The following is a 16,934-nucleotide window of genomic DNA, read 5'->3' on the forward strand; positions in this document are numbered from 1 at the left end:
AATAACAGACAAGTTGGATCAAATTGTAAACAAGTAAAATAGGCCAAAGTCTGACACACTGGTTTATTTCCAGAATTATATTAATTCTCCATACCACATAACGATAGTGCTATGTAGAATGCACAAATACATTTCCAGTGAACACTGACATCTATCCATTTGATTTTTGAGTGTGACGTTTTTAGGCAGCTGGTCTGGTTGCCCAAAACCTCTAAAAATTACTTTCAAGATAGTTAACGTGTGACAATTCAACTACTTTCAAACTGAAACCCAGTTCTTACTCAGATTTTTCTCAAGTTCAAAGCAAAATCAAGCACATCAATTACTAGTCATGCATAGTTGTAAAACTTATTGCATTAAAGGTATAATGATTTAACTAGTTTTTTCTTAAATAGGACATGGGACCAGCTGACAGAAAGAGAACATTTATAGCGATATACATTTATGCATCATGCTCTGTAACTTCTGTCAAGTCTTAAACGCCTTTTAAAGTGATACTTAAATAATTAACACTACCACAACGTAAAAGTATTAAAAGGAAAAAGTATTTTTTCTTGAAGCATTTCACAGGTCATTTTGCCACCAAACAGATGTAGAAACTTGTGTACAAAAATAGTATATTTATGACTGTCTTACGGATGGAAGGGTATGAAATGCTGCTTTTCTTCATCACTTTCAGCTTTTCCTTTTATGATGTCAGTAATATCCATAACTACAAAAGTAAAAGAAAATTATCAAAACATAAAATGGCATTGCTAAATATCTCCTCCTATCCATTAATACTGTATATTATATATTCTTGTTCCTCAAGGTAAATATAGATTCTCATTAGCAGGCAGTGTAGCCCAGTAGGAGTAAATCTGTGGATGAGATCTTTCAGTGCAATGAGTGCACTACAGACATGAGGCTGTGAGGAGGGAATGACTTCAGACTAGTTTTGGTCTGATCTTGCAAATAACGTGCGCATGCATTGGTGGTGCTTCTGGCACATAATCAGTATTTTTATTTCATCCACAGTGAATTTTGTTATTAATACTGTGGTACTGTTTTGGTTTGCACTTTGTAGCAGTAAGTGTGAATAATTAGGAAACTGAATTCAAAAGCACATTCCTGATATAACTAAAATGGTAATGTAGGTGCAGTCTTTACGGACTTCAAATGTTAAGTACAGAAGTATCATCAACTGTCAAGATAGTTGATATGTCTATTTTAGATTCTGACATGTCTTCAAAGAGATTTTATTGTCCAGGGCTGGCAATTATCACTTAACTCCTGCTTCAGACAGAGTACAGGAGACATCAGTTACCTGCCACTCCAAAAGGCCGCCTTAGTCCTTGTGTGTATTTCCTTGAGTTACTGTCTTTGAGATCCATCCTTCCAACTCGGACTATTTGACAAACTAAATAAATTTTGTCTCTGCTAAGGTCTTTATTTCCAAGATCCTAAAAGAAAAAGGATAGTTAAAGTATTATTTGGGGAAGAACTTGGTCATGAAATTTAAGGAGGCTCTCCAGTAAGAAAATAAGCCTCAACAATCAATGAAAGAAAAAAAAAAGTCAACAGAAAGTGAGAAACATTGTAAGGCTTTCAAATTTGAGGAAAACATAAGCTAAGATAAAAAGAAGAAAGTAGCAATCAATAGCTACAGCAGATAAAATATCAAAGTCATCATTAAACTGATGAGGCAGACGTTAGAGAAAAAGTGCAAATTGATTTGAAGAAAGGACATCAAAGGCACTGCCCTAAAGCACCCAATGACTGATCATCTTGCTCTAAGATGACTAATTCTTCCTTCCTCATCCTCAGAAATTCTGATAGTGGCAACAGAAAAGACAGAATCTGATTTGAAAGATATAAGGAAAACTGGAAAACACTTACTGTGAACACTACTTTCAGATTATTGAGCATATCAATTTCCTTTGGAAAGCCTTTACTCCCCCATCTCACCAAGTAGTTCTCACTGTTTTGAAGATAAATTTCTTATTACCATGTGATTTAATAATTCTTCTGTTTCACGGTATATTAAGAAAACACAGTATGTAACAGGTTGCAATACAGCAGTCTGTGACTGTTTGAAGCTAATACCAGACTAAAAGACAAGCGCTATACAAAACACCATCAGTAAACGCTGAAAAGTAATTCACACATTAGACATAATGGCACCTTTTTTGGAGAAAACATTGTTATCGTAATCTCATAGGAATCGTCAGCAGAACCTTATTCTACCTGTGAGTTTAGAAGTTCCTCACATTTTCTCTCTCCCTCCCTCCCACTTTGCAGCACTTCATTCTAGATATGACAACGCTCCCCATCAAGAAAGTCATGTAGTCAATCCACTGACATCACAGGTCATTCTTCCAGGCACCCAATTTTACCAGATGGCAAGAATAAAAATAATGTTCATTACATCTCTACGCACTGCCTGGTAAAACAAACCAAGACTTCAGATTCAGGCCTGGAGCTGACAGAAGATAGATGCAATCTAATACTACTTTCTCCTTATACAGCTAAGAATGGTCATACATGGAGAAATTAGAGCACTTGCAAAGTACAGAGAAGATCTTGAATATCTATCCTTGATAATCAGACCGTGACTGGACAAGGCTTTGAACTATCTGATTTAACTAAGCCAGCTCTGCTTTGATAGGCAGGTTCGACTAGGTAACTTCCAGAGGTTACATCAGTCTAATTCATTCTACTTCATAAAGCTGTATAATAGGAAAGACAATGCTTAATTTCCAGTTTTGTACTCTGGCACTCCAGTATACTCTTCATCAAAAATAAAGTAGTAAATTAGCAGTCAAATCATAGGAGAGGTATGTTTCCACAAAAGAAGGATCTCCATCGATTTCTGAAGACAATCTCAAGGTTACCTTTGGATAAGCAGCAAGAACAGTTACCTCTAGAATTTGCATTTTTCTCTCTTCCTTTTCGCCCTTTTAAAACCCATTTTAACAACTGCCTCAGACTCTACCTAATATGACTGAGTGCTCTTGGCTGGATTGACAGTCTTATAAACTTCAATACATGATGTCTCAGTTACTACCACATGAAGTTTCTTTCTCCTGAAGTCTGTAAAAGCTCTAAAGTTAAAGACAACTATATTGTCTTTATTTAAAACACAAATCCCTCCAATAGTACTGTCATCTCTAACTTTGAAGTGGTCTCGAAATTCTCCAAAACTCTCAAATGCTCACTCCAGAAGTTCGCTGTCAAAATATTCAGGATCCATTATCCAAGAATGCTTTAATAGCCAGCAATTAAATCTATCCACACTTTCCTTTATTCTGGTTGTCTTCCATTTATTTATATATTCTCTGCATTACTAGCATGTTGGCAATTATTGTACTTCATTATGGCCAGCTCCTCTCATTAGATTTTTTCCCCTTAAGTAAATAAATAAGCTTACCTTATAATTGTTAATTTCTGTGGATCATATAGTGACATAAAGAGTTCTGCATCCTCTCCAATTCGGCAAACAAAATTCCGCACGAAGACATATAGGCTATGGGTGGGGGATGAAGACATCCGGGAGTATGATGCATAATCTGGTTGATCCTTTGACTATTCAGAAGGAGGAAAATCATAAGCTACATCCAGGAATTAAAGTGGTAGGATACCACAAGCAATTTCAGTTGTTATTACATATTGTAATTGATCTTGAAAAATCAGTACATTCTGCTCACTTAAAGAACCATCAAACAGTAAGATTTGTGTTGTTGTTTTTTTTTTTTTTAAAAAAAAAGGCTTGCTTTCTACCAAAAGCCTTTACCCTGTATGTTACTCAGAGAGAGATTGTCTAGCAATATGAAAATGACAAGAAAATAAGTTTCTGATGCTCCCCAATATTTCTCCAGTGTATCAACATCCTTTTCTATGATGAAGCAAGAAAGCTTGCAGGTTAGTTAGAAGATGCAGAAGCGACATAGGTATGGAAGATCCCTTGCAGTGACCCTTCAGTGTATGTAAGAAGATGAAAAACTCAGACTGGATTCTTCCAAACACTGTACCTGGCCTCGGGAGCTACCTCAGTGTGCAAACAATAAAAAAGCTGATGACAGAGGTGCCTTAAATCCAGCTTTTGCAGGACTTAGGGGACTTATTCAGTATTATCAGAAAGAATTTCCTTTGCATGGGATTCTAAACATACTATCCTTTCCCGGTTGGTGTCTTCTTTCAGAAATGGAACAGGGCTTACTTTATTTAACAAATATTTCCAAGAAACACAATAGTTATGCTGTTTCTTTTCCCTTCACCTCCAGAAATCCTCCCGTCTTTAATATCTTATATTTAATTTCACTGAGGAGATAAAAGCCAGGTTAAGATCACCTCCTGTGTATCAATGTATACAAAACCTTAACTACCAAGAAAATTGGACTGCTTTCAGTGGAACCGTTCTGACATCCTTTACTAAAATTTTGATAAAGAACCATGCCTAGAAGATTTCAGAATATTTTTCCAGTGGTGTAAGAACTTAAAACCCTTTAGGAAAAGAGATTAACTTGAATTCCATACCCTAGGCCAGTTCTTTAGCCACAGGACAATTATAATGAAGGGTGAGACATAACTGTCACTTTTAAAGAGCAGAAGAAAAAATATCAAGCTGCCACTATAGAGCCAAACCTACAAATCTGCACCAGATAATTTTTTGAACACAGTAGCGTATAGGGGCAAGCCTACTATCTGCATTGTAATGAGATTTCACCATGCCAGGAACATAAACAAGAAAAATACAACTTTCTGAAGACAAATAACAAAAAAATGGTATACACTGGGGTAAGGACACAGCTGAGCAGGATCACCATCTCAAAAATAGGCACCTAAATTCTACCCACATCTCATTGTAAACACCTAGAAACAGCCACTTAACAGATGATGTCCTAAAGTTCTTCTTATCCATTGTTTTGCCGTATTTTTAAAACAAGCCAATGTAGTCTGTTGCAGACAAACAAGTTTTAGTTTCCTTGTATTGTCAGTTAATTACATGCTGATGTCTGGGAAGCAAGATTTATTTAGTGACACTGATGAGAACAACTCAAAAGGTGTTTTCCAGCAGTTTGACATGGGCATTATTGATGTGTCATGATGGCACTTTTTTTTTTGTTTGTTTTGCCAGATATTTTACTTGCTTTATCACTATTTACTTTCTCATGAATGAAGAAAAGAACTAAAGTATCGTCTAAGTCTCTGAACAGACTTAATATGAAGAGATCAAGGAAGTATGAAGTACAGTTGCTTGTTTAGTATTTTAGAAGATGAAATGTATATGCCCTCATTAGCTTTGCTTAGATATGCTAACTACTGGTACTGGTCCACAAGATTATTCTGAGTCACCAAACTCCTTAAGCAAGCTTAAATTCTTCAACTCCTTCAGACCAAATAACAAGCAGCAACTTACAGCAAACAACCAGCATTTTCACAAGATTCTTTAAAAAAAGAACTTAGATTAGTCAGAGGGTACAACCTAAACTCCAAGTATGTAACTACTCACTACACAAACCAGCCTATTGAGTAAGCCCACAGATGGATTTAGGAGACCTTTTTGCATTTAGAAAGCAAAGAATGGATTTAGAACCAGCTTTATGGACAGGCTTTCAGCCCAGTCCACAGACTGAATCCAGTGCACAAATACAACTCAATTTGAGGTTTCTCCATATTTATAACATGAATGCAAATCAACTCTGAGGTAAGTTAGAGGCAAGCATTTCTACCAATTTTATGGTAGAAGGTTACACCCCTCAAGCCTTGCACTGAATTTTCATTTTGATTTTTAGCAAAGGAAGCATTAAGTTTCGCCCATTATTCCTACCATTTCCTCTTTAATTCGCTCAGTGATTTTATTAGTTGCTTCTTCATGTGCATGAAATAGGCTGATGACACTGGTTTTATCTGGATCCAAGATATTTCCATCTTCATCTCTAACTATTAGATCTAGCTCAAGTATCCTGTGAAAACAGACAGATCAGTATGGCAGTTTCATCAATCATTTCCTTCTATAAAAATAAAGCATGGAAATGCAACGCACAAGGATTTACGACAAATTTTAAAGCAGTAAAATAAGTTTAAATAAATATAACAATATTTTACTGAAAAAAAATAAGCAAAAACTACCATTTCCTTTTCAAGCTGTTGTCCAATATTTATCCTTTTTGGGAACTGATGGTAATGTCAAAGCATTTAAATACTTACCATTTAAAATAGATTCACTATGTTCAATGAGTTCAAGCAGTCTTAATCTTCTTCTGTTTTTAATGCATAATTTTGTAATCAATGTGCATAGGTTTTTCCTGTTACCTTCTGCTTTTTTGTTGCTCTTTTACTCACGTTGTCCTGTTGCTTGACTAACAACTACACTCTCTTCTCCTCTGCTCTTATACAAGTCGTGCCTTTTTCTTTTCCTTCACTTTATTTTTTTTTCAGCGTTCATAACTTTCGAGTCCAATCTCCCTGTGTCCTATGTATTCTTACCCATGGTGCTATGGTGTCACCTCAGCCATCAGATATTCTTTCTTGTCTATCCAGGATCTTACTCTTCCACCCCCCTCTAAAACTGGTCTACTTCATGCCAGACTGTACTTATCAGTTTCTAAAATGTATTGTCTACCATTATGGCACTGCTAGTATTGTTTGAAGCAGTCTGTATCACCTTATGACCCTCTTCATCTTGCATCATTTTCTTTCTGCCACCTCTCTTGACTTGGTGTTCAACCTCGTCTCCCACAATGACCACTCAATTTCCACTTTCATTCCCTTTATTCCTTCTGCACAGTTCAGCAAGTTTCCTTCACATATCACAACTCTTAACCCCACACTTTCAGCCACTTACAAGCGCTATCCACCTTGCACTCTTCTTCTATCCAGTCCCAAGCCATTTTAAACGTCACATTTACTCCTGCTCCTTTCAAGAAATCAGCTTACTGCCTCCTAGTCTGATGGAAAATAATAATAATAATAATAATAATGTTGATGTTCTCTTGGACAGAAATAAGATTCTTTGACTGGAACATTTCAAAGCAAAAATCTGTCCTGGACTGACCATTCAGCTCCACATAGCATAACAGAATATGTATATTCCCATAGGATGTTCTGTAAAAATACAGTTTATCATAAATCTGTGGATCTAAACCTCAGTGAACAAGATAAGAATTTCATAACATCAGGTCATTGCTTGTGTCTAAGCCACAAGTAGCTAAATACTTTCAACTGCATATGGGCTGTCAGGCCACAATAACCACAGTCATTTGCAGTAGCTTATGAACAGTTTATGAACAGATTCCACTGCCTATGAAATGCCTATTATGAAATGGTTTACTTTCTTCACCTTTTATCAGATGGTGGATGCTCAACCTCACATAACAAAATTTTTGCCAAAAAATATGTTGTGCTACAATGACTTTCCTCAGCAAGTAACAGACAAGGCATTTTGTCAAGCACTATCCAATCTACAGTAGTTTCACTTCTATTACCAGAACCAGATTTCTGCCTGGAAATTCCCTAGCAAATCTGGGGACAATTGCCTTTAACAAAGGCTCTGTACACTTCAGACTTCTGCTATTTATGCATCACTAAGGTCTCTCAACACCACTGCTCAAGGCATTGCATAACACTAGCAGAGGTAGGTTGTGTTTGTGAAGGGATAGATGAGTTTTGGGGCTTAGAGTACACTGATGTTATATTGATATAAAGGCCAGTCATCTGACCTCAAATGCTTACAACTGACAAGTTCATGTTTCTATAATTAACAAATAAATTAATAGTAAAAAAAAAAAAATGCATGTGGGATGAGAAGCCTCAACATGATATTTATTATTACCCCAAGAGTAACAGAAGTTTGAAAAGGATGATTTACTATGTCCACATCTCACATTAATGACCTACAAAACTGCAATCAGGAAAAATTTATCATCATCATCTCTGTTCTAGTTGGGTACTTTAAAATAAGACATGGTTTTCAGAAGCAATGTAGGCCACTTACTTGTTACCATAGTCAATTTTTGAAGTGACCTTCTGTTTGAGTTCTTTAAGCTCATCTTTTGGCAGAGTCCCGGACAGAAGCTGTGACCTCCACTCCATTAAGTCATACATCATAGACTGTACCTGCTGGAACCGCTCTTTCTTATTTGTCTAGGGCATACAAGAAAACAATAATTTTCAAGCTTTGTAGAAAGCTGAAGTGACACATTAACCTTGATAATTCAAGGATGCATCATATTTAATACTAAGTGATTGCAGGATCAAGAATTAAAATACCCAATTAATCCAAGTCCAGTTTTGCATCTTTACATCTCTTGATTACTCCACAAATCCTACTAGACAATCTGAAATTGTCTGAAGCCTGACTTCCTTCCTCCACAGTTTTTTAAGGACAGAACGTCCCATGTGATCATAAAAAAATGACTAGAAATTCAAGTACGTTGTATGAAGATAGACACATTATTTTGTTTTTATTTAACTACACTGTTTTGTGGACTGAAAGTCATTAACTAGGTCTTATCCAGGGAAACCAGTAGAGAAGCAATTCATTTCTGTATAAGACACTGATAAGTGCATGCTGGAAACATTTGATTGTGATATTAATACATTTAAGACAGAAGTGAGAAAACACATAGAAGTCGCTAAAGAAGTTCCAATGTCATCCGCTGAAACAAGAAGTGTTTTATTTACTGACTTTAACTAGAGGAAGACTGAAAGTGACTGGCTTCAGAAAATGAATATATTAATGAGGGAAAACTACAAAGTAATCTATATATATATATTTTTTTGTAAGAGCACTACAATGTGGGAATTACAATCACATGCAAAAGACAGATGCAAAAATCATTTTACTTTTTATTGTATGTATTAACCAAAGTGTTCACAGGAAAAAAAAAGAGAATGAATTCTGGAAATTGATAATTGTTAATAGCTACACACTACCACTTGAGTTCTAGCACCCCAACATGTTGAAGATTTTTCAAATGCAACTTAGTTATGTTTAATACTCTTACCCTGAAACTTGTCACCTCCCCAGAGAACTATGAAAAATTCATCAGGTACGTGATACTAAAGGTTGAAATTAAAAGCAGGAAGTTACACCAAAGTCATACCACGTAGAGCTGTTTCCAGATGCTTCCCCATTCCCAGAGTGTAGTGGTAACTTCTTGAACTAAAGGAATTTCAGCAGGTACTACATTTTCTGTGTGTCTAGGAAAGGGAAGAAAATTTAGCACAAGGAAAAAAAAAATCTTAGTTTCATGAGTTTATTAAAGTTATTGTGTTTAAGGCATATCAAATATGTCAAGACTCATTATTTAGCAGACAAAATACTTAATGTAAAACAATAGTTGAATTCAGTACCTTTTCGTTTCAACATTAACTTCCTTGATGTGGATGAAAGATTTAGGAAATATTCCCTGTTGAGAGAGGCGAAAAAATTACAATCCACTTTGTTATCATTCTCCAACATTTAACAAAGAGACCTTTCCAAAACCCACTTCTACCAGTTGTTCTTCATAAAACCATGATCATTAGCATAACATGTAGTCTTCAAATTAACTGTTGTCTCTTTGGTTTTCTGCACACGCAGATGCATGTCTGTTTGACAGACAAATACTAGCAGTATTGTCATATCCTTTTCTGCAAAAATAGAATGCATAGGACTACATTTTCTCATTAAGGACATCATCTGCCATTACCTTGCTTCCCCATCTCCTGACATAATCTTCTACTCTCTTAGAAAACAGCACATACATTGTAAATACAGTTAAAAAACATTTTTGTCTATGATCAGCTTGATTATCAAAGGAGAGATGCTGATACAGGATCAGCACATCTAGTAAAAGAAATATTGGCAGATTGCAGAAATTGCTCAGGGCAAATAGCCAAATGCCCACTGACAGGAAGGTTAGTTAACTCAGACTCAAAAGACTTACTTCCAAGCGTAAGAGTCAAGATCATTCTGCACAACACTAATATTACTTAAAGAAAAAATACTTTATTACTTATTAAGAAAAAATAACAGTCTTCATTCGCAATGCACAAATAGAAATATTTCATGCAGCCATAAACTCTCAAGCCCTCCTGGGCATGAATGGCACCAGCTCAATCGAGGTCGTGGGCTCATTTTGTAATACCTAGGCCATGCAGTAAGCTGATCAGCAATATGTAGCAGAAAAGTATTCTCAAAATTGATATGTAATTGATCTGTGTAGAAAAAAGGTGACCAGACAAAATGATCTGATGATTCCTGGCTCTATGACAGCAAAAACATTTTAATACAGCCTAAAGGAATGTTTGATCATCAATGCACACATGACAACCTTCATGTTAACTAGCAAATCTAGTCTTGGTAATTGAGCTAGGGATTTGTAAGATTTTTCTCTATGCAATAACTGACATACATACATTGTTCTTGACAAAGTCTGAGATTGCATGTAGCCTTAAAGACCTTTAAGGGGGGAAAAATATGCAGAAATATTTTGCAGTAAATTAACTCCAAAGAGTTATTTCAGCTGATACCTTGATAAGCTTGTTAACCTGAAAGCACAGTAATTTTTTCATCACTTTCCTTCTCCCAGTGCTTACTTTTAATATTTACCAACATTATCCAGAATAAACACTGCTCTATACATCTTAAAAAGAATGAAGATGGAAATCACTGGCTTCAGTGATCAGAATAGAATAAGATGTTCTAAAAAGAAGTCTCACTTCATCAACTGATTCTTTAAAAATAGAGTCATATAGGAGTGAACAGTGTGATCTTACCTCTGATCCTTTATGTCTTACTAGATAACCCTTGTACCAATCTAAAAGGAAGAAAGAGTGCACTCATAAGCTTAGAATAGAACATGTACTTCAAGAAACATACAAAGTTTTCATTGTTGTTTGTTTGTTTTCATTTTGTTTTTCCTCCCTTCCATATAAGAACCATCTGGCACAGGATGTCTTAAAAAATAGTTATTTCAAAAAATACATAGATTAAAGCCAAATGAGTAGCAGGAAATGGCACTACTTATACATTGGCAAGTATGATTCTGTGATCTGTTTTCAAGTCTTGCACAGTAAGAACAGATCTTATGCAGAATGTAACACTCCCACACTTGCACATAAAAGATAGGATAAGCTGTTTCGTTACCTTATACATACGTATCAACTAAAATCACTCACGATACTGCAAAGCCTGTGAAGCATTTCTGATTGCGTTCTAAGGGTACTATTAAACTGATACAGTATATGGCTCTTAGACATCCAGTTTCCCAATGTTAGAAGAGAAACCTGTTGCTCTGCCATGAGAAACTATAGCTTTTAGACCCTACTCAAGTAAGCAGCTTTAACTGTAAAGTTCAAGGCAGAAAGTCAAAAAATAAATGGTTATTGTGAGCCCATTCATCAACTAGAAACCCCTTCTGAAAGAAACAGATGTTCAATATTGCAGCAGTGCTAATTAGGACACTAATTCAGACTGTTCTATTTGTGCCCCAGTTAAATTGCAATAAAATTCTACAAAGAACATAAAATCAAGTTCAACCTTACTAAATTAAAACAGAAGCCATGCCCACTGTACACATGTTCCATCATCATGAAACATTACCTGCACAGCAGCATTACTGGACTTTGCATTGGCTTCTAGTTCATTCCCAAGGAAGCATTTTATGACTTGAAGCTTACTTTCTCTGACTGTAATTTCATGAAGAGACATACTTCTTCCCTACCACCTTTTCTCGTCAAAATTTCTAACACAGCACAAGTATGTCAGCCATACAACTAAAGCATTAAAACTCAAATATCAACAAGCAGAATTGTGAGAAAGGCAAAATTAAAAGAGTCAGGGAAATTATTGACCTAGAAGAAAGAAAGAATATTTTTCTTGTATTTTCTTAACACAAGGATCATTGTGTTTTCTTAACACAAGGATTTTTTTTCAGTATCTTCTCAACAAGAAAAGTTCCAAATCTTTTAAAGCTGAATGATTTTCACATAGTCTCCAATTTACAGAAAAAAAAAATAAATGCTTAAAACCCATTTCATTCTATGTGCTGTGATTACACACACAAGTTCTGCATGCATATTTTGCACATGTAAAACAAACAAAAATAGCACAAAATGTGCACAGAGAAGAAACTGTTACTCTTGGTTACTCTTCAGCTGCAGCTGGCATCATCTTTTTAAGGTATCTGATAGAAGATCTACTTCCTCATGTGCACAACATGAAAGATGGCACTTCTTCATTGACAAACATATTTCTTAAAAACAAGTTATGACATGGCATAAGGGCAGTGGATTCAGAACAGATTTTTAGATAAAAAATAACCCCATAAGATCACCACTTCAGTTGCCAGGCCGTCTTCACAAACTTGACTACAAATTTAGCACGTTTCAGGTCAGAAACCTGAAATGCTGGTTGTTTCTGCCATTATCAGAGGCAATGCAAGGATAAGGAGGTTCTGGTTTGCAAGTATATTTTCTCCCCTTAGCAAAAACCTAAAGAATTGTGCAGACTTATTTTCTTCTTCTTCTTTTAGGAGAGGACATGAATTGTTACTCATGGCTTTGAAAGATGCATCTGTTGTCTAGTAGTCTAATGACTTACATCCATTTTTTTCAGTTATGTTTATAGTGAATATAGTGAATTTCTCTTACGAATACACAAAAAGGAAAAAAAAAGCTTTTGTGCTGCTAAACATTGGAGATGTGGTTTCTCAGATGCTCCTTTCTTAAAGACCTTGCCATTTCCAAACAGCTTAGAGATCTGTGCAGTGGAATAGACTGGGCACAGCTAGCCTCAAATTCTTAGCAGTCTTGTGACAAAAGTGGCTTACAGCTCTGAACTGTCTCTCAGAATGCACAATGCAGAAATTGCTCTCTAACATGCACTGCATTTAATAAGATACAGATGACAGACACTGGAAGTAGGATGAAGATAATTTTATAGTTGTTTTGCAAAGTTTGAAGAACTTCATAATTTTAAAATCTAATTTTTAAGTTTTAATCTGGTCAGCTATATCACTGCAGATTGTGAAAAACAACAACAACAACAAATCTGTTACAGTGACTTTTGCAAAGACACCCAAATGTTGAGTTGATATAATTCTGATGTCTTTGCTTTATACTAATAAAAACTTAAGAGCTTTGGTGGACTTGGGAGGTAATTCAGTAAATATATGAAGGTATACATCAATAAGAAGGAATACACTATCACTCTGGTATCAACAATGAGTTCAGCTTCACAAATCTACAAAATTTTATGCTCTCTCATTATTCTGCTGCTTGTCCTTATTTTACATTTAGGCCATTTGGTCAGCTATCTCCACATACCAACTCCACATACCCAAGCTCGGGTCAGCATATTGAATATTTGTTATGCATTACTTGACATGGACTTGTGTTGTTTAGTACATTCAATATGTCAAATGGTTTTCAGAAGTGTTTTTATCATGCTGAACTACAGAATACTTTAAATATACTTGATTTCCTTCTTATAATATGGGAATACTATGGTGCTGAATAGCAACAAATATTTAGCAACAATAAGAAATATCTAGCAACAAATATTTAGTTTAGAGGCAAAAATGTGCTCCATTAATACTTGCATCTAACGCATCTTCCGTCAGGTATAGTACAATCTGGCATGAATGTCACAAACTACCTTGATGACTTCCTCATTTGGTAATGGCATCCCAAGAAAACCACATGTACTATAACATTTCTGATTTTGGCTCTCCAAAAATGAATAAGTTGTTCCTCAAAACAGAACACTGCCAGCAATAATATAAACATATACCAACACCATTTAGACAACTACTTATGTAACACAGGTAATTGGTGTGAAGTAAAAAGACTAAATTATATAAATAAAGAAAACTACATCCTTAAGTCCACTGGCTTACCTTCACAGGACTCTAAGATATGGACCACATCACCAATTTGTAGAGCTAGCTGTTGTGCTCCCGTGCCTTTGAAATTGTATATAGCTGAAAAATTAGAGGGCAAAAATACTGGTTTTCAATATAGCCATACACTACAATTAAACTGACAAGCACATGTTTATTAAGATTCTGATACTAGCATAAATAGACTAGGATAAATAAATAAATGGAACTGTAATTCTATCACCAAGCTTCATCTGCTATCATTACTTTTATCTCTTTTCTTCTGAAAATGTAAATGTTATGAAAAAGGTCATTGTTGCAAGAAAATGAAGTCATTTATAGCAACTACTCTGTATGTGCTTTAGAGCACATATTTAGATCCACATCTTCAATATATACATGTTCATTGTGATGCAAATTTGTTAGTCTACTGCTTTAACTAAGAATTTAAAGCACAGTTTTAGAAATTTACAGTGATGCTGGGGATAATGGGGACAGAGAAACACATGTAAACTGTCTTCATCTTAACATGAAACTATTTCATTTGGAAGCAGTAGAAAGTTTCTTAATTTTCTGTACTTAATCCCTCCAAAAGGAACAAAGGAGAGGCAGATTTAAAAAGTCTTCCAATTAGAACCTTATCTGCATGGGTTTAAAAAACAGCTAAGTTTCAGACAGAATTCAAGAAAAATGAGTTTCTTTGCTAGTTGTTACATTCTAAGACTGCAGGATGTGGGCTGCTATGGTAAGCCTTTTTTTCTGCACATTTTTTCTTCATGGGCTTGTTTATAGACAATAGCATTACAGATTAGAAGTGGTTATTGAATCTAGTATCAACCAGAGAAACTATTTAAAGTACGTGAGCCTACAACCACAATTAAACTGTGCATGTAGTAACAGCACACTAACTACTAACCATGACGTCCATTGTGCCATAAAGATACCAGTGTGCAGGGCTTTTCTTCCTTTTCTCATGACAGTCTCCCAGTCCATCCATCCATACAGAGAATCCAAACATGCAATATTTTGAACTAGTGGAAACCTCATCTAGAAAGATCTGCCTCCATTCAGCCTATTCCAACATATTTTTTTGCTTTCCTCTCTCTCTCTGAGGCTTCTGAAAGAAGCATGCTGATTTCTGCTAGGCCAAAAGGTACGTTAGTGACACATTTTACTTAAACATTTTACTTAAGACTATGTTTAAAATCTCAAATTAAATTGCCTTTCAAGTAAATGCCCAAAGTAGAAACATAGAGCTAAATCGGTTCATCCCTTTCACTTTTTAAATGTTCCATTAACGATGCTATGGTCTGAATTTTTGAGTAGACCTGTGTGGTGCCAGGAGTTGGACTCGATGATCCTTATGGGTCCCTTCCAACTTGGGATATTCTATGATTCTTTCTTTCTTTTTTTTTTGTCATGATTTCATTATATTTCTGGAACAAGTTAGAAAGAATGTCATATTTAATTAAGAGCCTTATTTGAACAAAAATAAGTTCTTATTTTTGTTGACACTTCTCCTGGTTGGGTAGATGGGTAGAACAGGGATTGAATCATTACTCATTAAAAAAAAAAGAAAAAAAAAAACACTTGGAGAGGCCCTGCTTTACAGATTAAGCCATTTATTCAAGATAATCTTATGATGATTTCTAACCCATTCTCACAGAACTGACTTAGCTCAACACAAAATTAAATTTAGGTAGTAGATATGTAATTACGTTCAGACTGGCTTACTTTTGTTAGTCTTAAAATAGATCTCAGTAAGTGAAGATGGCTAACGACCCTTATAAGTATTATTACATTTACAGATATATGCCACTTGTTTCCAGAGTGTATGTGTAGATTGTGGAGCTGAGGCTGCTACTGTTTTCCTGAAAGGTCCATGTAGATTAAGACTACTGTTGACTAACATACTCTTTCAATTTCAAAATATGCAACTTCCAGATGCATTTGTCTCAAAATATGGATGCAAATTACTGAGTCATATTTACATTGCATATTGTTTTAGCCCTCTGTTAATAACTTCACTTAATAGCAATTGATATATTGAAAAGTGTGGTAACTAACTGACTACGGAAGTGGTTTTACCAACTAAGACTTTTCTAAATGAGTAAGTGGAAACTTAATGACAGAGTTATTACTGTAGTATTGGGATTTTTCAGTAGGAAGAGTTTAACTAATTCCTTTAAAACATTTTAACTATAGACATATCCAGACATTTTATGACAAGAAATCATTTCCCTTATACAGTTGCAAAAAACGCTACAACCAACCAACCTAATACCATCAGCTACATCCAGATGTATTTTTTACAGCACTGGACAGCTTTACTACCATGTCTGCTGATTTTTGAATTAGTTGTTAATGAAAGATTGACTATTAAATCCAAATGTATCTTCTGTTAACTGCAACTTCACAAATATATGGATTCATATGTTATCTGATAGGATAATCACAACAGGATTTATAAAAATAAACTCTCCAGACAGCTGAAATAAAGGCCCCTTCAAATTACTGTGAAGAAAGTTGTCAATTTACTTTGAAGAACACTGTCTCAGGGCATTCACTGATTAGCCTCAATGAGATCTGTTTGAAGATGCCAACGTCCCTTCTAAAACCCAATAGCAAGTCTAGAAAACAACAGGTCACACTGTTGACATGAGACATTTTCCAAGCAGAACTCCGCTAAAGCACAAAAAGCTGTTGAATTGTATGGAAGATGGAAGGGATTCCCATCAGTCCCATGGAGCATGCCCAGGATATCAGTTCTTGTTCGTCTCAAAGCGACACATGCTGTAAAGACAGTCTAAGAAGCTTCAGTATCTAACCCTGCCATCACTCTCCCACATTCAGGCACCCGTAGCATAAGACGTCTAACAGTATCCACTCCAGTAGCATAAAAACAATGAGTATGAAGGCTAAAAAAAAAATAATCCTGTGCTTCCATCTCATTCCTACATGTCAATTACAGCAAGAGCACATAAATGGGAGTGTGTAACATATGATCATCCCTCCAACTAGATATATGCAAAACTAAAGCATAAAATATATGCTACTGGATATATATATGACTGTGAAGCCTCTTTC

The 16,934-nt window shown here is 35.4% G+C and overlaps 1 protein-coding gene across 1 annotated transcript in view; it reads right to left on the reverse strand.

The window, feature by feature from the left end:
* DOCK2 (dedicator of cytokinesis 2) overlaps positions 1–16,934 on the reverse strand; it is a 286,898-nt gene that overhangs the window by 264,200 nt on the left and 5,764 nt on the right. Inside the window, exons 2-11 of the mRNA XM_080554755.1 lie at positions 13,866–13,949; positions 10,744–10,784; positions 9,337–9,392; positions 9,087–9,183; positions 7,976–8,124; positions 5,810–5,945; positions 3,410–3,564; positions 1,879–1,960; positions 1,307–1,442; positions 637–712 (exon numbers count right to left, since the gene is read on the reverse strand). Of these exons, the coding sequence (XP_080410881.1) occupies positions 637–712; positions 1,307–1,442; positions 1,879–1,960; positions 3,410–3,564; positions 5,810–5,945; positions 7,976–8,124; positions 9,087–9,183; positions 9,337–9,392; positions 10,744–10,784; positions 13,866–13,949 (1,012 nt within the window). The remainder of the gene's footprint in view (positions 1–636; positions 713–1,306; positions 1,443–1,878; positions 1,961–3,409; positions 3,565–5,809; positions 5,946–7,975; positions 8,125–9,086; positions 9,184–9,336; positions 9,393–10,743; positions 10,785–13,865; positions 13,950–16,934) is intronic.

Source organism: Anser brachyrhynchus (assembly GCF_964034855.1).
Source record: "Anser brachyrhynchus genome assembly, chromosome: 14".
Taxonomy (NCBI): domain Eukaryota; kingdom Metazoa; phylum Chordata; class Aves; order Anseriformes; family Anatidae; genus Anser; species Anser brachyrhynchus.